We start from the raw sequence: 26807 nt of genomic DNA, 5'->3' as shown, positions 1-26807 counted from the left end.
GCCCATCCAGGTTGCCAGCAAGAGGACAAGAACTGGACATGTATCTACTGATTATATCTTTGAAATATTGCATTGTAGCACAGGCGGTTCCCCTGATTCCTGTTTCACCTCACACTTGATAGAAGAGCAGTGAAAACATTTCTCTAGTGTTACCCCACTTTTTAAAAAGTGCTGCATATGCCCATTGCGTTCACTGAGTGTAATGGGGAGCGCAAAAAGAAGCGATGTGTTACTTTCACCCTGGTTCTTCTCACTCTCCCTTAAAGTCCAACGGTTTGTTACTGCAGTCCAGCCACTGGGTCAAGTTTAAAATCACTGTGCAAATAAAACTTCAGCACAGCTTTGCCTGGCTGGCTAGTGTCAGCTGAAGAAGTGAGTGTTGGCTGTGTGCAGTGACAGGCAACTGTTTCACGGCAAGTGAACCTAAAAGAGCCTGCTCCACATCATCCTGTCGTTTGCACATCTCTTATGCCCTGAATTCTGTAAGCTTGTAGGTCAAGTAAGGCTTGTTATTTTCATTTTTTAGGTAATGGATACAACTCTTCAAATCTGGATGTCGGTTTGTATAGTTCCTGTGGGTTATAAATCAATGCTTAGCCAAATAATACATTCATGGTATTCTACTGAATGTACTCAGTTAGCTAAAGTGACATCAGGGAACAATCCCAGTAATTTGTTGTATTTTGTACAGTTTCTGTAAAACTGAGGCCTGAAGTTCCATCTTTTTAATGCATCCTGGTAGAGCAATGTACCTTCGCAAAAACTTCACTTCTTTTTATGCTACTGCACGGCAGCTTTTACGGATTCCAGAATTTCTCTCATGCTTTCCAGGAAGGCTTATATAAACCAAAGTTATTGCACATCCTGTTCTTGTTAGAAGGAAGAATGAAAGCTTCTTTTAAAATCCTCTGCTTTGCAAAACAAAGGATGCCATAACTTTATAGGGACAAAAAAAATGATTTCAGGAGAAATCGTGCTTTGAGGATGAGGTGAATAAAAAGGAGTATGATCAAGGTAGACAAAATGGGTCTACAGGTAGATAAAGAATGTGTGATTTGGAGATGCTTAATAATTTAAAAACAATCATAAATTTGAAGCTGCAGAAATCATCTCCAGCACTCTGCCACGGAATACTAAGGGGAGAGGGAGGAAGCTGCAGTAGCAAAAATAATTAGCTTTTTACTGCAGCTAATTTAAGACTGATTATTGAGATGCATAGACAGATGAGATCTCTGAACCTTCATGAATTTGAGGCCACCTAAGATTAGAATTACATTCTTTTTCTTTGGTGTATTAGTGCATAATTTCTCAGGCTCTAGAGTCAAAATGTCCCCCATCTTTACCCCTGAACATTTATTCTCTCAAGCAATAGAAGACAATCCCTTACAGTGTTCTTCTGTAAAGATGGCACTACAACCAGCTGTAATGGTTTGGTGTTGTCCCTGAACTTCGCAGCCCTCCCTGGATTTACCAATCTGCTGGTTGGGTTTTCTTCTGCTCTGTGGTAAATCAAGGCCTTTCCCAACAGGCTGTTCTCCAACAGTGCATCTTTCTGGTTCATTTATGCCATGGGTGGTATTTTTCCTTCCTTCTCCTTACTGTGCTCCTCTTTCTTTGATTTAAAACATTTGAAGTAGAGTGCTGATTGAGATGTGCCACTGAGTCCTTGGCCACCCACCTCCTCACATTTGCTTCCTGTGGGTGCTGCTACAGGCAGCACCACCAGTGATGCAGGAATCGCTGGCAGCCAAAGGGAAGCCCCGTGGAAAGGGGAGTGATTTCTTCATTAACCCAAGATCCGTCATTACCTCAAAGCAAAAACTTACATGCAAGATGTTAATTCTCCTATTTAAAAGGGAAAAGTTTAATGGCTTTAAATTTATTTTAGAGGGTTCAACTTTTTGAGCCCTTGTTATCCCAGTTCCTTGGCCCAGTTATTCCCTGAGGAATCTACTTTTCCCTGGCAAATTAAGAGCTGGCTGAAAGATCCAAAGGTTTTCACACAAGCTCCAGTGCAGCTTTTAGCTTCTGATGTGACAGTTGTTGCTTATTTCTGTAATTATTACTACAACTTTTGGGGGACTAAGCAAAGAAACCTGAGAATTTGCTGGTTTTGCTTTAGGAAGGTAAGGCTTAAGATTATGGAAATTCTGCAAGATGCCCATGAGTAAAATTACAAGGAAAGATGGTGTTTTCCCATGAAAGTGACTGTTAAAGACAAATGACTAGGCAGTCACCTCACTGAGTAGCACAGATTGCACCTAAATGGAGACCATTCCTCTCCTTCAGTACAGCTTAGGGGTGTAAAAGCAACTGACACACCCACAGTCACCTCAGTCTCAGGAAATTTTGACTGACTCTGCCCATCCAGATCTCTTAAATGTGTATCAGTTTCATTTTTAACCCTCTGTGGGCTGAGGCAGCTGTTTCGCAGCACAGAGCACTATCCCAGCATATACTGGGATGGGGAAGTGGAGGCAAGAAGCAGCCAAATCCAGTTGCAGTTCTTCAGGTCTAGAAGCAGACAGACCAATTATTCAAATAGGGAATTGCCAAAGCATGTACAAAGAGCTGGGAGCTGCAGTTTAGACCTTCATTCTGAAAGATCCTCTCGTCCCCACGTTGTGCCTGTTCGCTTTTGTTCCTGGGTTGGTACCACAGCTAATTGTATGAAATGTCTTATTTCTTATCATCCTCCAGCTTTCCCCAGAGCTTTGTCAGCCAAATGTCAACTACATCTCATCTAGTTGAGATCAAGGTACTCCACGAACAGGCTCCTAATACAAACTTCTTGTGCTGCGTTTTCTGAGGATGACGTTCATTTTGCTCCCAATTGAAAAAACAAATTTACTTTGCTGGTCTTTGCACCCCCTCTTAATGCTTGTTTGTCACCAGCACTCACGCGATTGAATTTTACACCTGGGAATGTAGAATATGTTAGGAGAGCTGGAACATCATTCTTACCCCTTCTCTGCCTGAGCACCAGAATAGAAGCAGTTTAAATGAGCCAGACAAGAATCAAAACACACCCTCCAAACTAAGTCGTATATCCAGACATACAAGTATTTTATGAATGGGAAAAATATTAAACACAATGCTCAGACACTAAATCTTGCTGTGGTTACATTTTTCTAGGAATGGTGTTTTTGGGAAGGTCTGTTTAGCGCCAGAAAAGGAAGGAGAGGAAAAGAACGAAATAAAGATTTACAGTTATGTAAAACTTCCCAGTCGTGCTTCTCTGCTACCGCTCCTGCAAGATTTCCCTGGTGCTGGCTTCACTAGGAAGGCAGATACTTGGTCAATGAGGAAACGGGGAACATGAACACCCAACTAACTTGGAGTCCTGAAGTTAGCTCTATGGCTCAGGCTGTTTTCTAATAAATATTAGAATATTAAAATTGAATTTATAACTATATACGTCTGTAGGAAAAAAAATGGCAAGAAACTTCGAGCAGCAGCTGAATGCTTGGAAGATGTGACCTGTCTGTGCCTGTTGCAGCAGCTGAAAGCAAGCAGCGGTCTCTAAATACACCTATTTCAGCTGTCACTTACCCAGAATGCAGCTGAATGCTTGGAAGATGTGACCTGTCTGTGCCTGTTCCAGGAGCTGAAAGCAAGCAGAGGTCTCTAAATACACCTATTTCAGCTGTCACTTACCCAGAATACAGCTAAGTATGTATTTGTGCTTTTGTTAACAAACTCTCCACCTTTAAGGAGGATTAGTGGGGAAGAAACAGCAAGACACCCCTTTTCTCCGTTGCCTCATCCTCAGTGGAAACAAAATTGAGTTTTAAAAATTGAGCTGGGAATAACTCAGTTTTGTTCATTCTTTGGAGGGATCAACAGCTACCCCTGTATTGTAACGCTTCCCATATCCACAAGTCCTGGGAATGTGCCAGCCTGTGGCTACTAGATGACTTGGGCCTGTGAAGCCGCCTGCCCTTGGCCAGCAGCAGGCAACTGAGACTCCAGGTGATTAGTGGAGGAGACGGTTCTTGGGGACCTGCAAGGCTAAGCAGTGGCTAAACAATGGTGGGACACAGATGGCTGAGTAGAGGGTGAAATCCTTCAGGATATAGTTAGGTTCTTTTGGATGAAAGCTGGTATTTGCACAGTAGCCAAAACAAGGCTGAAGAGCAAGAACACCAACTCTTGTAAGCTGCTCAGTAGAGGCACTGCTCCTCCACTCAGGAAAATGCAAAACAAAGACACTCATTTCTCCTTCTGCCCTGGAAGCATGCAAAGAGAAAGGAAAGCGTGGCTTTGCTAGCAGTCAAGAACCTGCTTAAGGTTATAGTCTGCTTCAGAAATGGAGCTTGATAGTAAGGCTTGAGGTTCTGAAGTCTCCTCCTGTTGTGCTGGGCTATAGCTGGCACTCAGCAATGGTGGTGGTTGTCTCACCACACCTGGATTTTGTTGCTTTTCAGCAAATCTGTGTTGCTCCTGAAAACAAATGCACTGAGGTTTCTGGAGAAACAGTTATTACTTTTATTTTTCAAATGCATCTAGGGCCATAAGACAATGACTGGATGCCAGCCTCCCCCAGCAACTCCCCATGGTCTCCCTTGTCCTCCCCCTGTACCAGAACATGCTATGTGCAATGAGCCACTTGCTCCCAGGAAGGTGATTCATTTCTGAAGCATATTTGTAGGGGAAAAAAAAATGCTTTGAGGGTGTTGCTGTGTCTCTGTGTGACCTGCATCGGGGATGAAGTAGAAACCTCAACATTGCAGACATATCCCAGGGTCGCATTCACAAGGCGCAGGGAAGCAGTGGGGGAAGGACGCGAGCAGAGCATGAGCAGTTCTGTTGCTTCATGTGAAAATAAACTCTAATAGCAATTAAGGGAAAGGAGTAGGAAATTAATAAGGCAGTAAAGATTTTTCCAAATTGGTCACAAACCATTGGTTTATCTCTTGAAAAAGCTCAGCTGACAAGGATTCTCTTATCCCTTTGTCCCCCCTATGTGTTTCAATAATCATCCTTCTTCATGCAAATATAGATGGAAAGGGGGGAACAGTGAAAGGTTAAAATGGAAGCAGGCTATCTTTCATCGACATGGTAATTTTGCTGCTTGGCTTGATGCCAAGCGCTCACTGCAGGCACTAGCTGCCATTCCAACATGAGTGAAAGGATCTTTAATAAGAGTGTAAATAAAAGCTAGGCTGAGAAATGAGTTTTCCATCCCAGCAATCGCTGGCCTAACCTCTGCTGTAAATAGTCTCTCAGAGCAGCACAGATGGAGTACCAGCACCTGGGGATCAAGGCAATCTCTGCACAGTGCAATTTAAACAGCTGGGTACAATTGAAACACGAATTAGCAGGGATAGATGGAGGGATCCCATTTTGTGCGCGAGGTAAAAACAAATAATTCACTCCTTTTTTCCCCTTTAAAGTAAAAAGGGGGGGGGGAGAGAGAACTTTTGACATGATCTTGTGGGAGGTGCTCCTCGCTGCAGCTGTTAGATTAATTTAACCATGAGAATTTCCCACAAGGCGCTGTAAAAACAGAGCCCTAATTTATGATCATTGATTTAACAGCTTGAAAGTGATTTATCTGACCTCAGTCAAGATAGCGAGGACACCAGAAGAATGATCGGTCATTCTGGGCTTTGTGCGGCTGTGATTGGCCTTATTAATTTAGAGCAGAAGGTCTGTTTCAATGTCTTACTGAGACAGTCAAAGGCAGTTGGCAACTGAACCATTTTAAATACTTTTTTTTTTTTTCTGAAGCATTACTAATGCTGCTAAGTACTAAGAATTTATTCCACATGGAAAGGATCCTCATTAGCTAAGAAATGGTGAGGCTTTGTTTAGAACTGAACAAACAGACACCTGGTCTTGGATTTGCAAGTTGGTTTTTTTCTTAAGTAATATTTTCCTGTTGTTGGGAACCTAAAGCACACTGTGAAATGGAATTGTTCAGCATTACAGTAAATGAGAAATAGCTTTGGAAGAGATAAAAGAGGTTGGCATAAGGGATTGCTGGCTCTTGCTCTTTTTAAGGGTAGATTTCAGAAACACCTAAACGCTTCGCATATTTTACTGTTTTTATCATTCAGTCCCCTTTACGGAAGTTATAGAGTGTATCATCTGTTGACAAGTAAATATATCTAGGTTTTATTTCAGAAGAATATACTTTTGGTTGAAATGACTGTTGCATCCACTACTGAAATGTCACAACTGAGTGATGCAATTTTGTCACACAGATAAGAGGAGAAAGGATGAAAGGCAAAGGGAAAGGTGAGTGCTCTCTCTCCAGAAAGAACAACGGTGTTCAAGAGCATGAAATGAAATACAGATGCTTTAAAAGTTTACCTACACCAGAAAATCTGCATACAGAATCAAGTGTGTTTGCACAAGTGTGTGCACTTGTACAAACATCACAGGGGAGGTGCCAAAACTGCTTCTTGCATTTAGAGTGCTAACCAGGAAAATGGGCTGGAAACAGTCGAGTTAGTTACCACTTTACGCTGCCACCTGGACTGACGTGTGGTTGGGTTAAATGTCAGTGATTTGGATGGTTCTGCATTTCATTCTCTGTTGGATTATGCCCAGCTTTAAAGCCCATCACCAAGGATCTCAGTAATTATCTTGCCACTTTCCAAGATGGGAGACAGACATGCTGCAGGCTAGGGTTTCATCCACAGGGATGAATGCTTACAGCCATTTCGCTATCCTGATGAAATGCTATCATCTGACCTGAAACTAAGGTAGTCCACTTAATCTCCATGCAACAGTGGAAAAAAGCAGACAACAGTATCTCAGCCTTCCAAAATATGAAATAACAGTTATTTTCAAAAATGAAAAGACTAAGGCAACAAATAGAATAAGTTATGAAATATGTATAAAAGGCCCCCTCAAAGTCTCATACACTTTCTCAAGAAATATTGAAGAATAAATTTATGAACAGCTGTCTATCTCACTAACAGGTTTAGGGGACCAATGGTAACTATAAAAACAACCCCAAAACCCCATACAAATAAAACAAAGGTGAAGCCTACATTATGGGCCTGAAGAATACAGACAGCTGTATGTCAGCCTGTGCATCCTCTTGCCATCATCTTGTGTTGCCATCAATCTTGTGTTGTTCCCTATAGCACACTGTAGAGACATTAGGAGAATACAATAAATTATATGTGCAGTATTACTTTGCTGAAATTCAAGTCTATTGGGAAAAAAATTAATAAGGTGAGTAGCACATTAAAATGTTTCCACACACTGTTCTTACCCATGACAAGAGTCTCCTAAATAAATAGAATAAACCTTCTTCATCAGAGTGCTGACCTGCATGCCAAAGAATCTTTGTTCCTTCCAAAATAACACTAGATATTTCTTCCCACTTAAAGCCCATCCTGGATGGGTTCGGATCTAATTCTGGAAAGTTACAAATAAGCATCCTCAGCAGCACAGACGTCACAAACACTCTGAAAGGAATGACTTCTTTTTAGCATATGGATCACCTTTTTTTTTTTTATCCCTTAATTTACCACTGACTTCATTCTAGCACTTGACACTATGGCACACATAGATGTAAATGAGTCTTATAGGTTAGTCTAAAAGCACAACTGCTTTTCATTTATCATCACAGAAACATCAACTTAAAGACATTCTCTTTTAGGGATTATATTCCACATGCCATCATAGAATACTGTTCATCTCAGAGTTCTCTTGTGTAATATTTCTAAGGATGGTTTAATTGGCATGTCAGGGTCTAAACCATGATGTGACTTGTTTACTGCTGAAGCACCAGCCGTTCAGAACTAGAATATACAGAATGACTTTTGGCTTCTATTTAAATAAATAAATAAATAGAATCCTCAGTTACGATGTTCACAACAACATTCCTGCTTCAGCAAGAGACAGAGAGATCATCTGAGATGACAGAAACATTGGAAAAAAGAATTCCAGGAATTGATGAGGCCGATGAGATGATCTTTGACACATCATCCTCCTTCTTTTCTTTAAACTTCTAGAACTATTTGCTTTAATTACTGCAAGAGCAGCCTGCAGACAATGAAGCCCAAGCTGAGAGGGTTGAGCTTGTTCATCTTGGAGAAGAGAAGGCTCTGGGGAGACCTTAGAGCAGCTTCCAGTACCAAAAGGGGGCCCACAAGAAATCCGCAGAGGGGCTTTTTACAAGGGCTTGTTGTGACCGGACGAGGGGGAATGGCTTTAAATTGAAAAAGAGAAATTTAGATTAGACATCAGGAAGAAATTCTTTACTATGAGGGTGGTAAGACACTGGCACAGGTTGCCCAGAGAAGCTGTGGCTGCCTCATCCCTGGCAGTGTTCAAGGCCCGGTTGGATGGGTCTTGGAGCAACCTGGTCTAGTGGAAGGTGTCCCTGCCCATGGCAGGGGGTTTGGAACTGGATGAGCTTTCAGGTCCCTTCCAACCCAAACGATTCGGTGATTCTATGAAATATGCTATGAAATATTCTATGAAAAGTGCCAATGTGTTTACCATTAAAACAGGAAAATAGACAGCCCCTTCCTCTGATGCTGCTTGACCCTGCTAGCTCTGGATCAACCCACAACCCTCCTACTCCTGCTTATGGTGTGCCTGCTCCCAACAACAAAGACCAGAAGCAGACTTCTCTTGAAATACATTTGAAGGAAATCAACTGCCCAAGGCTGCAATTAACGCCACTTTTAAATAGTTGTATACAAAGCACAATAAAAAGTGGTGTTGCAAGTCTCTTAAATATACCCATATCTTAAGAAAAGACACTTCTTTGGGGTTTGCTGGATTCAAACTATGTGGTGTGACCAGGAAAAGCCCAGTTCTGCTGAGGAGCGAACAGCATAAATAGAACTGGCTTTTTGAGTGCCTCTCCACAATCCTGTAGTCAAAATGCTACACATATTACAGCAAAGTCCAGGACACCAACCACCACCATGGGGAACACAGCACTGGCAGGAGAGGAACTCCAAAAGCTCCAAAGAGATCTGCCCCTACAGCAGGATGGAGATGCACTGCTCTGCATACGAAGCTCTAGAGCTCACTCTGGCAGCTGAAATGAATGCTGTGCTTGTGCTCATAGTTGCTTCAATGCTAGGAAAGATTGCTAGAATGAAGATTATGAAACTGAATTAAGGGATGTTTTGTTTGTTTGTTTTACCTTTGCAGATTTAACATTACTTGAGATCTCCTGGAGAAAGGATCAGTTCCAATAACGTAACCAGCCTGATTTGGTCCTCATAGAAAAGGCTGTTAGTTATTATTTGTCAGGTGTACAGCGTATTACTTATAAATGCAGAAGTAAGAGAAAGAGTGGAATCTTGAAGCTGCAGGACCACAATAAGGGAAGTAACTTGCGAACCTCAATTTTGCTTCCATGGAATGCATCATGAAGTCACTGGCAATTTTGTTCAATGCTGAGTGACGCCACCAACAGATTTATGAGAGGAGGGGTCACTGGGAGTTTTACTAGAAAAAGTGTTTATAAGTCATCAATTGCTAGTGTGCAAACATGTGATGTTAGAAAGCAGTACACAATCGCCTGGGGATTAGCAAACCAAGTGAGGGTTTGTGAGATCAAAGATGTATGATCAATCTTTAGGATGAAGGCTCTGACTCTGCCTCATACGCCAAGAACTATCCATTGGATTATAGCTATTACCTACAGGTATAAAAGGGTTGCAGAATATATGTGTGTTACGCATCAAAGCACTTTTAGATGGGAAGATGCAGATAGTTTACATGAATTGCATTCATGTAATAGAAAATGCTGAATACTCTATTTCCTGCTTTCAGTCTCCTTCCCATGGAAAGGAACTAATTTCTCATTATTATCAGTAGCGAATATAGACAGAGCTATATAACTTAAATTTCAGTCTTTAATGGAAACATGCTTCATCTGTAATGTCATTATTCCTTCCATCATTGCATTCACAGTAATTTCTTGTGGCTGGCATTAGGTCACCTTCTGCCATCGGCACTGACAGGCAAAGGTAGACACAGAGGTGTTTGAGAAATCACTCAGAAGAACACAATTCCCAAAGTCACGGGGTTTTTAAGAAACTTGTATTCTTTCTTAAACATTGCACTTCATGAAAGAGCTATCCTGAAATATTCTTGTTCTCACCATGTCCTCTTTTCTGCTAACAGCAGCATTTGTATTTTTGAACAGAGACTGTTTGGATGTATGTTGATCATTCACTATTGCTGAGAAACAAACCTTATGGTAGTTTTTAGCATGCTTTCTGTGGATACTTTCTTAGGTGAGAGTGAGCAGTAGTCTTTTAAAACTGGAACCAAGAATTATTCATGCATGTACCCCATTAGTTCAGCAAAGTTCTTGAGTTTCACATATTTTTCTTACATTGCTTTTGTGTCTTCATCATGTTTTCTCCCCCAGCAGACTAATTAAATCTGGAAACTACAGAACAGTGAAACCAGGATTTTCCAGGAAAGAACATTTAAAAAACGGAGTATTGTTATAGAAGCAACATTTTTGAAACCAAGAGATGAAAACCACCAGAATCCGGGGGACAACAGGGGCAGAAACAGTAGAACAGCTGAAAAAGGTAACAGACACTCAAAAGCACAGTCACAAAGACTTCATTTATGCTAGCCATTTCATTAAATATCCCAACGCTGCACCATATCTACACCAGCATTACAGCAACAGTTAAGTCAGGTATCTGGCTGTCAGCTGAGGTTTCTCAACCATGCCTTGAGGACACTGGTTCTCCTAGGCTAAAGTCCTATGGATGCCACCACCCAGAGCCACTGCACAGCAGGGGCTGGGGCATTTTAAGGATCTGAGGAGCTGAACTAGTCAAATCCAGGTTTCCTCTGGGTTTGTGCCCAGAGGGTGAGTTCTCATGCAGATTTTAAGGTAACTGGTAAGAGTGAGCTCTTGCAGCCTTTCCACTAGCAGGCTTTCTTCAGCTGTCCAGATAAAGGCATAATTTTTGTCAGAAAACCTACTATTTCTAATTTTTCTTTCTGTTGGTCAAAGGTGGATGAAATAGGCCTGTGGATTCAAGGTCCAAAAGGAAAGATTAGCAGATGCACAATCAGATAAACTCTGTTTTCTTAGAAAGCCATGTTAAAAGTGTTCAGCCATAGCAAAGTAATTGGTAAAAAAAGCAAGTGAAATTACCTTATAAAGCAGAACAAGCTTTTGAGAAAGAAAGAACAAAAGAGCGTAGGAGTATGGATTTGCTTTATCTTCCTGTTTCAAGAGAGACGGGGAAGGCTGAAAGGCTTAAAAACTACTTGACTGCAATGTTAAGTGTATAAAACGGTGGCATGACACTACGAAATGATGGTTAACAAAAAGAAGTTATCGTAAGACAGGATTAAGAGAAACAGAGACCATCTAGATAAACATTTAAGAGCATACAATAGGAAGCGACTCTTGGAAACCCAGGTTTTGTTCCTGGCTGGTTTTACAAGTGTCTCACATAAGTCTTCTCATGAGTTTACAAAATGCTTTCTTAAAACTAGTCTTTTTTTCTCTTCCACATCCCAAAAGTCTGTTTAGGATGAGTATTGCTCTAACAGCACTATGTCTGTCTTTCCCCATGCCATGCTCTGTGATGAGCCTGCATATTCCTCTCTCTTCCTGTTCATGTAGGCATGGATTGTATGTAAATATAGCTCTATTTCCGCTTACTTGCCCCTGCATGGGTCTAAATTGAATCTCAGAAAGTATCCATACTACTAGCATATACTAGAAATACTCTCTGTACTGTTCTCAGTAATCCATCAATGGTAGCACCAACTTTTGAGTCATCTGTTGATCATTACACCTTTGCCCTTCCTTCTTCAGGAAATGGGAAAATTCCACTGAAGTTTCCAAGAAATCTGTACATTACTGTTCACTGGATCATTATAGTTTTCAGATCCAAATCCATAATTTTTATCTTAGAAACATATTTCTGGATCCATTCTCATGACAGCCTACCCTTTTTTATTCAGAAGGGAGTACTGGTTACATACTGGTGCTAGCTGCATCTTCCTTAGATTCTCCATCTTTTCCTTTTTTCTGTCTGCAGACCATTCTGTCATCTGTTCTCTTTCACAGTCCATGCATCATGTTCACTGTTTCTTGGGCACCAGACACCATCATCACAATTTTTTCCTCTTTTCTGCTGATCCTGCCTTCTCTCCTCTACTCATCTACTCTTATTCCTTCCTTCCTTCCTTCCTTCCTACAAGCTGTAGCTAGAATTTGTCTTGTAATAGATCTGTGCTTATAGAGAAGGAAATAGCAATATTTAACTGGAATTATCCACCACAATATTTGTTAGTATTAACTGGAAGAAGATTTAGAAATGTATCCTACTAGAATCCATTCCTGCAACATATTCTCTATGTATTCATTAACAGCTGTGGGCTGGTTCAGGGAAAATAAGGTTCTTATCAGCATTATTTGAAATGAAAACGAGCAAAAGTCTAGTCACTATAAATTCAGTATCATGCTGATAAATAAAGAAGTCACCTTGAATAAACAAAAGCATCATGAGAGATGTGAAGTTGTCCTGATAGGAAGATAGGAAGAAGTAACCAAATTCAGAAGAGGAGGAAGGGGTTAAGTTATAGCAACATTGAATCAGGAGATATATTTTACATTCATTACATTGTAAGGTAATACTGCTCCAACAAAAATACAACTCATGTATTTTATGCAAGACAAATGAGGTCATTAGTTTATGTTTGAAACTGGTCTGATTTCAGTCACAGACCTGGGATTCTCTCTAGTACAGTGCATTTTTGGAAAAAGCTAATGAAAACAGTCTCATGGGAATGGTCAAAATAATAATTAAAAAAAAGGAAAATAAGGTCCATCAGGCAAAGGTGTGAAAAAAGTGCCTGAATAGATGCATTCATTTTAAGAAAATTACTCTCCACATGTATGTAAAGATCTGCCCTTTTTTCAAACTGCAGAATCACTTGAAGGTGAATGGAAGTTACTTGGTAAATATGAAAAGAAAAAAACAGCCAAAATGGAAACTCAATAAAGAAGTGAAATTATTGCTGGATTATCACATTTTCATCTTCCCCTGGTGCAACTATTAAAGCCTTGCTTATTTCTTGATATGAAATAGCATGTTCTTACATGAAGCAGTATTCATTCGCTATCAAGTCAAGCAGTTTAAGAACTCCAATTTCTTTCCATTGATTGCAAATATCAACATAAATGCAATGATTTACAACTCATCCTGCAGACTCCCAAACTCAGGCTATATTGGATTAAAAAAGGGAGGTGAGAGGGGGAGAAAATATAACCACACATGTTGTTTTTCAAGCAGATTGTTCTTTTGTTTTTGTAGTTACCAAGCACAGGCATTTCTGATTACCTCAGGCATGACAGTGAGATGGAGAGTTTGCTTGCTCCTTTATCTTTTTCCTGTAGGTTTTAAGACAAGTAGAGCTTTACAGGCGCTTACTAGAAATACAAAGGCAGCTAAACAACTTGTATTACGCAGCAACACCCCTGAACTACAAACTGGAAACCATGTTCTGGGTCAGGTTCAATATAAGGATTGTTTCAGAGTACCCCATCTAACAATACAAGAATGGCACCAGTCTGTGATTTAGGTGACAGTACCATGGGATGTGGGTGTAGACTGCCCAAATGACTACTTATAGGTTCAATGGAAAAGGCTGGTAATTCTTGGTATAGCTTCAGACTGGTCTTCCAAACCATTAGACTCATCTGTGTACCATTGCATTTGAGTCCTAGTTCTGTCACTGTTTCCCCAAGTTCACTTGGGGCAGCTGAAAAATCTCTGTTTCTCCTGTGTTTCCTGAAAAATTCTGTAAACGGCGCTTTCCAAGTGTTGAACAAGGCAGAGATTAAGTTTAGCTGGTTATGCTGCAGTAGACTACAGAGGAGTATCCTTGGAGAGAAAGGGCGATTTCTCAGTACTAGCTTAAGAGAAAAAATCTGTTGGCACAAACACAGATGCTTAAAAATAAATATATCATCCATGTACAAGAGAATGAGGAATCCAAGAAAATTAGCCTTTGTCACAGTCTTTCTGATACTTTTTTTTTTTTTTTGTGAGAAGCAGACCATAATGAAGACTGATCTGATGGCCCATGTTAAGTGATAGCTTCTTGCTGTAGCAGCAGCTCATATGCTTCTGTAAATGGAGCATATGATCTGCATTACTTCAAAGGAATACTGACCATACCGGCAGTGGATTTAGCATTTCCCCAGTGGCTTCTATAGCCAAAGACGACTTACTTACATGGAACATACGCTGTTGAATGAAGAATGTTTCTAATGCTTTCAGTAATTTGGAAAACAAAACCTGCTGGAATTAAGATGAGAACAGGAGAAAAAAAAGTGTTTGAGAAGGATAACTTTCCTGGTGCAGAGACCTTGTTTTGGGGGTTTTGGTGGTGGTGGGTTTTTTAAAATCAAAGTTTAAAATTTAAACCCTTTTGCACTAGCAGTACTTGAATACACATCCAAAGAAAAGCAATGTGCTATCACAACCGAAGCCAATGATGACAGCAAAGGAAGCTCAACTTCAGTGAAAGCAAGGGAAGCCTTCTGTTGCAGCCATGCCATAACACTAAAATTATTGTAACCCACTTGCCATCGCAGTCCCACTGTCAGGCAAGCAAGCTTTTCCCATAGCATAGACACAGAAACATTCCATTTATAAGAAATAAGTGGTTTTAAATTATAACACCAGCAAGTATTTACACTAGGTATTTGCCACTGACTGCTAAAGAGAAAACAACAACAAACCCCACTCCACCTACAGCCCAATGAGTTGTGCAAAGACTGTGACTTGCAGAGTTTTTCTGAGTAGCCCTCTTCCTTTAAGGTGGTAGCATAGCATCTCCTGAGTCTGTTCATACTCCAACATACAAAACCAGGCAAAAAGAGCTGCAGAGCTGTGTAAAAATGCACAGGAGCGGTGAGTGCCTTTCAGCATCAGCCGCGGCTCCTCACCCTTCCCAGGCCACCATAGCAGTAGCTGCCTAACCTTTTGGGTAAGTTTGCAGCAGCTGGACAAGCATGGGGGGGCAGCAGATTTCAGTTACTACCACCCTATTAGTACGGGCAAAGCCTGGCTTTTGGTGACAAAGGAAAATGAGTTCAGTAGCTGCCTAAGAACAGAAGAAATACCTGTCTCTGCACAGGTTAGGATGGCCAGATGTTGATACACCTAGAAGGAAAAGAGACCAAAGGACTCCGGGCTTCCGCAGACAAAACTACGACCAGATGATTTTGCTGGTGGGAGAGCAGAAGGCTGCCCAGGTACAGGGAAGGAAGACAGGACCCAGGAGTGGGTTTGGTGGCTGGACAGTTCTGGGCACATTCCACGACCAACATACCTGTTGTATACGTTTAGATGACCATCAGAAGAGCTACACCCAGCAGAAAGGATGACACTAAAGATAATTGTCATTGCAGAAAGAAGGGACTGATTTCAAAGGCCAGAAGAATGTCCCTAATCTAAAAGTGGACATGTGCCTTGAACCAGAATCAGAAACATAAGTTTAGCACCATTTTTAGGAATGGGGGAGGCAGCAGGATAAGAAGCCAAGGAAACACTAGTGAGAGGCACACAATAACTGTATTTCATAAAGAAAACGGTGGTGTACAATACCACAATGGTGCACTGTTAATGATTTTAATTTTTTTGACCATAGAAGAGGAAGAAAATCAATGACTGAATTTTCAATTAATACCCATAGACATTCTGCAGATTTTTGCACTACAGAAAAAGAAGAAGGACCATTACCATGGTTATTGTCCCTTATGGACTCAGTGGAGCTGAGGAATTTAAGTGCAATAAGGATGGCAGAATTACTGACTCCAAAGAAAGAGAGGTCCGGGGCCCACAGCACCAAGTAGAAAGGACTGACTGTTTTGATGACCAATGTTTGAATCCTGCTTTGAAATCACTGCAAAAGCGTAGCCATTGAGTAGCTATGGAGTTCAATGCCGAAGACAGTCATTGCCAGGTACCGTTTTGGCCTAGCAGTACCACTATCATCACTTTCTCTGTACAATAGCCATAAAATTTTTTCAAACATCAAACATGGATCAGTGTGTGTTGTTTAAAGAGACACAGTTGTAAGACCAATATCATGTTTCAATTCTACTACTTCCCAGTCAATTGTTCAAATGTTTAATCACTCCTAGCACTCAACTGTGGAAATTAATGACATAAGATACAACTGCCTCTTTTGTGCCTCTATATGTTATTAAAAGCTCCCCACAATCAATTTACTTTGCCATATGTAAGTGCTATATTACCTTCCATCCTTTTCTTTGATCTGCTGAATACGTATATGGCTTGTGTCCTGAGACATTTTCCCCAAACACTTCATTCTTTGAATTCTCTCCAACAGCCCCATTTTCTTTCTGAATTAAGATGACCAGTCCATCAATATACAATAATCAAGTGCTATATGATGGGAAGATCACTTTGTTCAGCTTAATAGCTAGCTTTCTGTATACTGAAGCTCCGTAGCAGAAGCCCACTTCAAGGGGACTGTCGCCTTTTGAAATCTTTGCTTAATGAGATGTAGTCCCTGTGCTGACTACCTTGGTCCATGTATACTGCCAAAATCAGTACAAAGTGGTTAACATGAAGCTGTCTTGTACCATATGAAATGTCAGTGTTATGAGCCCAGCAATCTCATCCTGCTGAATTCTATTACAGACATCCATACAAGAAACGTGCAAGCCTTTATAAAGAATGTGGGGGAGGCAGTAGCAAATCCTACTCAGCTAAATAATTTGAAGGGTAACCTAAATCTTCACTTGTATCCCTTTCCCATTACTTTAGATACACAAAATATAGAATAGGAAAAACACCTGTTTTGACAGTCTTGACAAACCAAAATGTTGATAATAGCATTAGCAGTGTTTTTAGGGATGGCAAAACAAATTGAAATAGCCTAGAGGTTCATGTCATGAAGCTGAAAGAGAGGTACGAACATAACAAGAGAGAAAAAAAATCTAAATGCTACACAAATAAGAAAATGCCATTTGGTCTTGCTAGGTTTTTCCACAGCAGCCACTATTAATGAAAAGATGTCATCCTTCAGTCACTTCAAGCTCTGCCACAACTATTATCACATCAAAGACACTGCTTTTTACCTGCTCACAAGGTTGCAGAAGACAAGCTTTTCACTAATTAAGCAAGACTTGATTTGCATAAAGGCAAAAATCAGAAGGACTAGAGAAGAAAGAGGGAGAAACTGAAGCACAAAGGGGAAATCAAAAGAAGCCAAGTCTTGGTATTTTGGGTAACGGTTGGAACTAGAGCAGGGTGAGTGAGGGAGGTAAGGTCACCTCAATCCTTGCTGCTTTGGCTCAGTCTGAGCACTCTGACATTTCAGTACATCACGATTGAACCCAGAAGTCTGCAAGTGCAGTGACCCTCCTCGTGTTGACTTTGCGCGTAAAAGTAGAGCATCTTTTGACTCAAACGATGAATTCCAAAAGAGATGAAGAGACGGGAAGCCTTCCTCTTCTACCATTTAGGCTTAATTTTCAAAACACCAGGTCCACTGCAATCGTTTTCCTGTCAAATACTCCTACTATCCATCAGATATAATCTCAATACATTCTTCAAACCAGCAGGAATTTCTGACTGAATTAATTCTATTTTTATTTTTTTCCTGACGTTTACAAATAATTTTATATAACAGACCGAGAGTTGCCATCTGTTACCTCAAACTACTTTTAGGTCTCTATACAACACATCCTGAGGATGTAGCCTACTTTTTTGCTAGTAGATATGATGCTTCATGATTGACAGTACCAAATATGTTGAACTGTGACTAACAAAGCAGTTTGGATTGCTTTGTAACAATAAATGCTCCACGTGTACTGTCTTATCAAACACTGTGTCATCTGCAGCTATCGTTTTGCCTTCTTGAGCATTGATAACTGAACAATACTGGCATTCATATACAGAATCACAAATTTTGGCCTTGGGATGCACATGCCAGAGTAGATGGGCCTTGGGAAACAGCCCCATACACAGCTCAGGTTCACTCTGCCTCTGCTGATCCTCCTGGAAGTGGGCACTGCTGCTCCAGAGCTGCCTGCCACCCCTCCTGCCACACAAGTCAATAGCAGGCTGGGGACAGTACCACAACAACCTCAGAATTACCATAAAGGATGTTCTGGGCAAATGCCAAGTCCATTCTTGGCATGAGCTGACCACAGCCATCTGGCCAGGCTTACACATGATCATCATGACCAGCTGAGCCACCTGCATTAGGGCTTCCTGAAGCAGACGATCCTAATGGCACCTGAGCTGTTTGCGTGCTACCTCCAGATTCAACTCCAGCTAGCTGCAGCTGATGTGGTGGCTGCTGGGGGTTGTCAGGAGCCCTGGGATATCCTGAGCACCCCATCATCCTGTTGTTACAACAGCAGGGCTGTAGGTAGTACAAGGCTGAGGAAGGGAGGGGAGAACATATTGCATAAATATTTAAGGACCTCTGCTCCCACTAGACCTTGACGGATCATTTTATTTGGGTTTTTATTAGCATCACTGCTATTTAGCTACTTTCTTTAAGCCTTGAACTTTGTTGCCTTGTTAGACCATTTCTACTTTTCAACCATTAAGAAAGGATTGGTAAACTTAAGCACTTGCTTCCTCTGCCATCCTTCCCTGTCTTCCTTTCTACTCTAGCCTAAAGTAGCAGACAGCAGCTGGGTACAGGATGTGTGACAGACCATGTATGACATCAGGGACTAATATAACTAGAAATCTTTCAGGTGCTGGAAAGAAGAAAGATGTTCATGAAGCTGCGGAGTAGTGGAAAAGCTAGCTCACAAGAGAGGGAAGAAACCTGGGGGACCCAGAAAACAATGGAATCATGGCTGGCAGAGTGGCACACTTATAAACATTTAATGTGTATAGCAGTGCTAGGTCTCTGGTTGTTCATTTGTACGTATCATTTCAGACCCACCTTACATCTTGGGCATTGTAGCCAAATCTGCATAAAATTATACAAAAATAACCCATTATGTCTTTGCTGACAGAAACATTTTTGGGGTCCATATTCAGGTTTTGCAGATTGAAAGGCCACTGTGATAGTGACAGCACCAGCAATAAGCCTAGCTCGAAGAATTACTATTACGCTGCCACACTAGATCTCTAGGCTGCCAAATCTCAGCACCTGACTGAAATCACTGTGTAAATCAGATAGGGTTACATGACACAGCGCAGCACGAGACAGATATGGACTGTGACAATGCATGTGCACATCCTGCTAATGCTTACGATTATTGCCATGGGCAAGATGACCTTAGGAAGCTCAGATATTGTGTATTCAGTACAGCCCACTGTACATGTAGATACTGGCCCCTAATGAGGTAAGGCACATAAGTGAGTGGAGGTATTGTTTTCTGATTAGCCTGAGAACTCTAGAGGAGACATCAAATAGTTTTTGCACCATAGTGATACAAACCACTCAATAACATGGATTCAGACATCAGATTTACCCATTCTAAACTAACTGACCACCAGCTGACCAGAACCGGATGCAGCGAGGCTCATAGGGGGTAGTTGCCCTCTTGACAAAAGATGTACTGACACAACTGGGAAAGTGACAGCTCTTCACTCACAGTCCTGAAAACATTCTTACTCATGCAGTTGTCCTGGATCTGCTGGCAATTTCCTCCTTGTTCACCTAAGCCAAAACCTCACCTCAAAGAGGGGTTAACTGTAGTTTGACCTAGACCTGTGAGGTGCAGACAGCTTTCCAGACAAACTTTTGAAAGCTAGGATGACAGAAAATCTAAGATCCAAACTCCAACCAAATCATTGCAGACATCCTTGTTCCATGCTGTATAACACAGATGGCCTTGAAGCAGTCCTAGTTAAATGCAAGCAGCAAGAACTACATGCAATACAACAGTGAATTGACTTTGCAGGACACGCCGAAGGGTTGTAGTTCATATAAGACCCTTACATAAATTATGCATGCTGGTGTAGCCCTTAGGTATGCAATAGATGAACAGTCTCCTCACTCTAGCAGCCTGCATTGCCAAGAAATTTAGGAATAGGTTTCATATTCTAAAGCACAGTTGCTGACTTGTAGTACAGAGGTGACCTGTTAATCTGGAAGTGTACTGGTCTTGGCTGGGATAGTTAATTTTCTTCATAGTAGCTTGTATGGGGCTATGTTTTAGATTTGTGCTGGAAACAGTGTTGGGAACACAGGGATGTGCTATCAGTTATTGCTCATTGGTGCTAATAGAGTCAAGGCCTCTTCTGCTTCTCACCCTAACACAGCCCAAGCAGGCTGGGTGCGAACAAGGAGCTGGGAAGGGAAACAGCCAGGACAAGTGACCCCAACTGACCAAAGGGATATTCCACACCATATGATGTCATGCTCAGTATATGAAGCTGAGGGAAGAAGGAGGCAGGGGGGATGTTCAGAGTGATGGCATTTGTCTTCCCAAGTAACCATTATGCATGATGGAGCCCTGCTGTCCTGGAGATGGCTGCACACCTGCCTGCCAATGGGAAGTGGTGAATGAATTCCTTGCTTTGCTCTGCCTGTGTGCGCAGCTTTTGCTTTACCTGTTAAACTGTCTTCATCTCAACCCATGAGTTTTCTCACTTTTACCTTTCTGCTTCTCTCTACCACCCCACCGACACAGAAGTGAGCAAGTGGCTGTTGGTGCTTAGTTGCTGGCTGGGGTTAAACCACAAAAGGAAGAAGCCCATGGCTTCACAAATGAAGAGTCAGGCTGCACCATTTAGCCTGCGCATCTATTGCACAGACACAATGTTTCGCAGAGGACTGTACTTGGTGCTACATCTCCCTCAGCTTCCAATACATATGTTCAACTTAGGAATAGACAGAACAAAAGGAGCACATGCCATTAAACATCTACCTCCTTAGCCTCATCTTCCTCCTGGCATAATTCAGGGTTCAGCTACAACACATCTAAAAATCATTCAAGAAAAACACACAACAGTGGGATCTGTCCTGCCACAATAGGGGAAATGGAAAAATGGATCCAGATACACAATACACTTTTCAGAAGATTCTTAAGACCCCATGCCAGGATGGAATGGAACAAAGGATCTCAAAGAAATGTCTCAGGTTTTAAGTTCACTTCTGGCCCCTCTGTGTTATTTGTGTTAGGCATACCACCACACTTGACACTGCACAAGAGATGAACATGTCTGTAACAGCTGCACGCACCACTACCTGATGAATCCCATAGTTCTCTATAGAAACACTATTCATCTCAAGTATCATTTTACTGGACAAGAGTGATACAGCTTTCACTTACACCTACCCAAGGAAAAAAGGCACCACTTCATACTTCAAATACAGACACGTAACGAACTATCATAACCAAAGCTTTTCATGATAAGTAAAATGTACTATTTTTTATGTTTAATCTTCCAGAAGCTTCCTTCCAAAAGCTCCTCAACTTGCCCCCTTAAGAACATGGTGTAGAAACTCTGGGAGTGAACAAAATCCATTTTGAACTGAAACTAAGCTTCAACTTGAAACACAGGGCCTCAGCAAAAACCACACACACAAACCACACAGATTTTTACCAGATAGACTGAAAAACAGATAAAAAAGTAGGTTTGGAAGCAGCTGTAAGTCTGTCACCATACTTTTGATTTGCTTCCACAGCCTACTACTTTTCTTTGCAGGTGGCATGCAAAGGATGCTCTTGCCTTTCTGGTCATAAGCCTTGGCATCAAATGAACATATCCTTCCAGGAACATGTACCACAGGTAATACTCGGTCACTGGGCTATATCACTTGAACATTCTCTCCTAATGTGGTACTTCAAAAGTTAACCAACAGCAAAATTATCCCCTCTTCCCTTCCAACACACACAAGGCTCCACATGGAAGGTGGGATAAGTATGACCCTGCCTCATTCCATGCCAGCATTTTCATACCAATTCCTTTGTCTCATTTTTGCGGGACAAGGCTTAAGACCCATGCAAGGCAAAATCCTCACTTCTTGCAAAGGATGAAATGGAGGGCAGAAAAAGCACCCTTCAGAATGGGGTGAGGCATGTTCCGACTTCTCTTCAGGTGAAAGAGGGAATTGGGAAATATCACACTACTTTAGTAATGAGATGTTTAAACCTATTTGCACTTAAGTCAGAAGAATATAATTTGCTTTTAAAATTGCAGCCTTCTTTCAAGTGGCCGGGCTTCAAAAGTTACTGTGGAGAGGGTAGAAAGAAGGAATAAGGTGTTCAGGAACCAGGAAGGGATCTGATAACCAGACATCATAGCCGCTATTTTCATAGCTGGCCTAGAACAAGAGACTTTCAGAATTTATGAGAGAAGGTGCAAGACTGAATTTCTTTTTCCATTTGTGTTCCATCACTTAGTCTGGGATCTAGTTAATCTGATGCACCAAGACAGTTCCTTGTCACAGCCATCGCAAACTTCCCCAGAAGCCTGAACCAGACAGGCAAACTTCAAACACTATTAACTGCAAAGATGCAGGCAGTTTTGCCTGGGTTGCAGAGGCAAGCAGGGTACACAAACCAACAGGGCAAGAGTGAGAGCTTTAGATACAAAGAAAATGGAAAGACAGCAGGAAAAGAAAAAAGAAAAAACACCAAAACAAATTTGGGAAGAGTAACTGGAAGGCAAGGTAAGAGAGCCCTTTCTGCAGGTAAAGTCTCATCCAGGAAGAAGAAACAGAAGTTCACTTCCAGTCTTCAGTCACTTCCCAGACCGCCAGACCTAACACAGCAGCTTTCACTGTGATGTAGCACTTTCCATGGCTGAGGGCACACTCCAGCCTCTTCCCATTAAATTCAAGCCTTTTACTTAAGCAATTCCACTAAATCCCCACTAAAAGCTAACTTTTCTGTTACATTTCTCCAGCCTTTCCCCCCATTAACACCTTCAGTGGCAGGACACGTTCTTTTTTGACAGAAGTTCACAAACCCTGTACATTAATGCAGCTGAGAGGCTAAAAGACTCAGCTAAAAACTCATCCTGCTCAGCTAAGATTGAGTACCTTCTTAAATGTGTAAGTTTGTATAAATTATGATCTAAATAAATATTAGAAGATTAATAGTCAAGACATTCTAGATTAACTAGAATCTGGGTATTTAAGACAGTTTCCCAAACATTCACACTTTGTTTTGAATGACATTTCCAAAGAATCTCTCTAAAGGCATATACCATGAGAATATATATATATAAACCCTTCTCTGGAAGCAATATTCTAGAACCAATTTCTATCATTTCACCAAGTAACACTTAAGCACAGGACAGTGGAAGACGCAAGTAAATTATTTAAATATCAAGAATGTGGTTCATAATTACTAGTGTAAGCATTTCCTTCTGTTAATTTAGTACTCACTCCAACAGAGCAAGGAAGGCATCCAATGAAAAGCTGCACATATAACTTGTTAAATGCATTGATGTATTTTAAGTAAGCGCTTATGTATTTATAGATGTAATTCTCTAGAAACTGGCATTTCCTCTTACTGTCTTAAGCTGCTTCCCAGTGTAAGTGGAAGGTCTCACCGATTATGTGCATGGCGCAGGATATATTAAAGTAGAACCAAGTGAGTCCCCAGTGAAGGCAAGCTCTCAAATATCAATTTTGCTAGCATGGGAACACAGCACTCTCCTTGGTGACAGAGAGGGCAACTGCACCCTGCAGGGAAGCAACTATCTTGAATCTAAGATTTTAGGTTGATGCATGCCAGTATCTTTAGAAGCAGCATTGACAGACAGTAGCTGGAGGGGTGAGCAGCTGGTGACTGCTCTTCAGAAAATAGGTAAGACAATAGCACAAAAAGACATCAAACCAGGGAATAAGAGCATCTAAAGCTTAATCGACTATGCCGTGAATCTCAATGCATTTTTATTATTCCATGAGTCAAAAGAAATGCTCAGAAAAGCTACAGAGGAACATTTCTTGCAGTACTTTCTCACCCAGCACAGCAAACAATACACAATAGGGATACTATAAACTAAATAACTTTGCACAGAAATTCCATCAACTCAGCCATGTGCCTATTTTAATGTTTCTATAACCAATTCAACACAAGAAGTTTCACTGAGTGAAACCTCTGAAAAATAAAGAGGAAAAAAATTTTCAGCAAGAGACAATGCCATGGACAATAATGTGCCAGCAGTACAGCTTTTTAATTGGCATGATGCAATTTTTCTTTCCAAACTAATTCATCAAATCACAATAAAGGATCACTGAATTTGCAAGATATGAGCTACTCTTTCCATTTTAGTTTTTCACAGTGTTTTCAGAAATACCAGCTTCAACTTTTACAACATCACCAAGATAAGGCTCTCCATTCCACTGCAGTATTAATCTGTTTGCCTCAAAGCATGATATCGCAGCCCTCTTCGTGTAAGTAAGCTCTGTAAAGTTGGACAGGTAAGCAGTAAAGACTGAGACTAGCACAATGCTACTGATGAACTTGTCTGGGCTAATTTCTGTACTTTGAATGCAAGACAGAGAGGTGGTCTGAACTAAGAAATGTATGGATGTCCTCAAAGAAAAGCTCATCATCTTGAATGTAACTTCTCAAGGAAATAATTCCCATGTACTCACCTAAAACCTACCAAGCAACACATAACTGAAACTTATGTGAATATGAGGACAAACCACCTCATGCATTATACATCTCACTAGTCCCCTTACCTGCATTATTTCAGTAATGCTATCTATCTTAGAGGTTTTTAACATTCTCCTGAACTCTGAAGTCACCATCCAGAGCACAAAGACCTGATTGCTCTGGTGGCAATTTTTGTGGTGAAGTTTGAGATATTTTACACAGGAGATAAACAACTAAGTGCTTAATGGTAGTATACTTGAACACATTTTCTCCCATTGATTGTCTCCCTCAAACCCAAAAAACTACAAAGGGAGCCAAGTTCTAGTTCTATCCAAGTTGCCTGAGCATAAGAAGGGAAAGCAACAGGGAGGACAATTTCACACCACCCACCTACAGGCACTTAGCTTAGCTGAAGCTCCTTCACCTCCCTTACAATCAACATACAGAGAAAAGCTCCTTGAAAGGGTAATTCAGATCAAATAATGCTAAAGCACTTGAAAGTGTGATTTACATCAGGGATCCGCCTCTGCCTTCTCCACTGAAGAGAGAGGGACTAGTGGATTAGCCAGTTACAGTAGATGCCTAAAGGTAGATGGGAAAATATCACTCCAACTTGCAAATCAGACCTCAAGAGGGTCTGTTTGAGATGTGCTGTTTGTTACGACGTAAAAAGCAGGCAGCTATAGCATCCTTTTTGCCCCTTCCAATTGAGGTGGTGGGAAAAAAAAAAGACAAGGGTATGTTTTAAATTTGTGGGCAGTCAATAACTATGTTCACTATTTTACTTCAAAGAAAACCTACTAGTAACAACACTTAACACATTAGTTTGTTAGTGAACATGAGAACAGCCAGCTTTTAAAAAAAGCCTGGTTTATGACGGAGCTTCAATTACCAGAATAACACATTGCACAGGGTAGAAATGAAGTATCATCAGATTAAACTTGTCAGCAAGTATGATGTTCCCTACGTTCTGCAAAGCACTTTGCATTCAGCAGACGTGCAAGAGCAACCTTTGCATGTCTTCTAAACACATCATGCGTTCAAACAATTCACATAAAGGCAAAAAGTTCAACACCTGTAAGTTTGCCCAACACTCCCTAACATTACAATTAGAACTGTGAATAAGAAGCAGTCCTAAGGCACCAACTTATTTTTAGGTGTTTAACTAAATCTTTAACTTTCACTATGAACTCAAAAGATTAACCACAACCTGTTCACAGTGAGGTCTCAAAGACTGAAAAACTTCTCATCTTTAAAAACATAGGAGACAGTTATGCACATTTTTTGTAAATGTTTTAATACAGTCCAAGTTCAAGCCATTGTAATAAATGATAAACACACTAGAATTCATATCAAAAAGATACCCTTAACCATCACTATAAAAATACCAGCAATTTTAATTAATTCACAGTAACAGATTTGTGGGTTTGCTTTTCACAGTAATTCAAAATACACAGGAAAAATCTCAGAAGTTCACCTAAAAACTGTTAGCATGAGGCAGTACAATACTATACTGTACTGTAAAAAGACTATCTCATCAACGTAAGGAAGTGATAATTACATATTTTTGCCTTTGTTAGAGAAATATTCAGAATTTTTTACCATTCAAATAGAAGCCCTTAGTATCACACATACAAGTTTTGCATATTCAGAACACAGAAAATACAAGTCCATCACTGATCTGTCTTCACAAAATAGAAAATCCACCTCTTTCAAGGGTGCCTTGCGAATAATAACCTCTAAGCATGAGAAGAAATGCAGACACTTGTTCTTCAGCCCAAATTCAGGTGCCCTCCAAACAGTGTGAACTAGTGGTTTTCCATCCAGCTCTGCGAAAGAAACAGCATCCTACTGATGGGGTCGAACCCCACTGCTCATCTCAGTGGCCAAGGCTAGACTCCTTCTGCAGAAGTAGGAGGAGAAGGAATTGTTGCCACCTCAGCAGCATGCAATCCCGGGAAAACAAAGGGGATTCCCATTGTCATTGTCTTCATCTGCAGCTGATCATCACCAGCACTAGCAAGGCAGTAGCTTGCGCAGTTATCTCCACAGCGGGCAATGTCACAACCCGACCAACAGCACAAACTACTACCTCAGCCAGGGCCCTGGTGCACCCGACCCCTTCTGCAGGCGGGAAACAAGCAGGCAGGCAACACAGCAACGATAAATGAAATTAGAGGGAAAACCAGGAGAAAGATAAAAGGGCTCTGGGGTCTTTTGATGATCCTCTTGTCTCCTTTATCTGCTGCAGACATCAACC

General features: G+C 41.1%; 1 protein-coding gene across 5 annotated transcripts in view; it reads right to left on the bottom strand.

Annotated features, from left to right (window-relative positions):
• Nucleotides 1-13242: 13242 nt before the first annotated feature.
• The window catches only part of MON2 (MON2 homolog, regulator of endosome-to-Golgi trafficking), a 96248-nt gene continuing 82683 nt past the window's right edge, over nt 13243-26807 (bottom strand). For 2 of the 5 annotated variants that reach the window (XM_030480364.1, XM_030480375.1), the window contains one exon: nt 13246-13366. In XM_030480364.1, the coding sequence (XP_030336224.1) occupies nt 13313-13366 (54 nt within the window). In that variant the 3' untranslated portion in view covers nt 13246-13312. Of the gene's footprint in view, nt 13367-26807 lie in introns of all 5 variants that reach the window. The other 3 variants (XM_030480367.1, XM_030480365.1, XM_030480376.1) reach the window with 2 other exon arrangements.

The sequence above is a fragment of the Strigops habroptila genome, chromosome 3 (assembly GCF_004027225.2).
Source record: "Strigops habroptila isolate Jane chromosome 3, bStrHab1.2.pri, whole genome shotgun sequence".
Lineage (NCBI taxonomy): Eukaryota > Metazoa > Chordata > Aves > Psittaciformes > Psittacidae > Strigops > Strigops habroptila.
The sequence above is the reverse complement of the archived record's forward strand: the minus strand, read 5'-3'. Positions and strand labels throughout refer to the sequence as shown.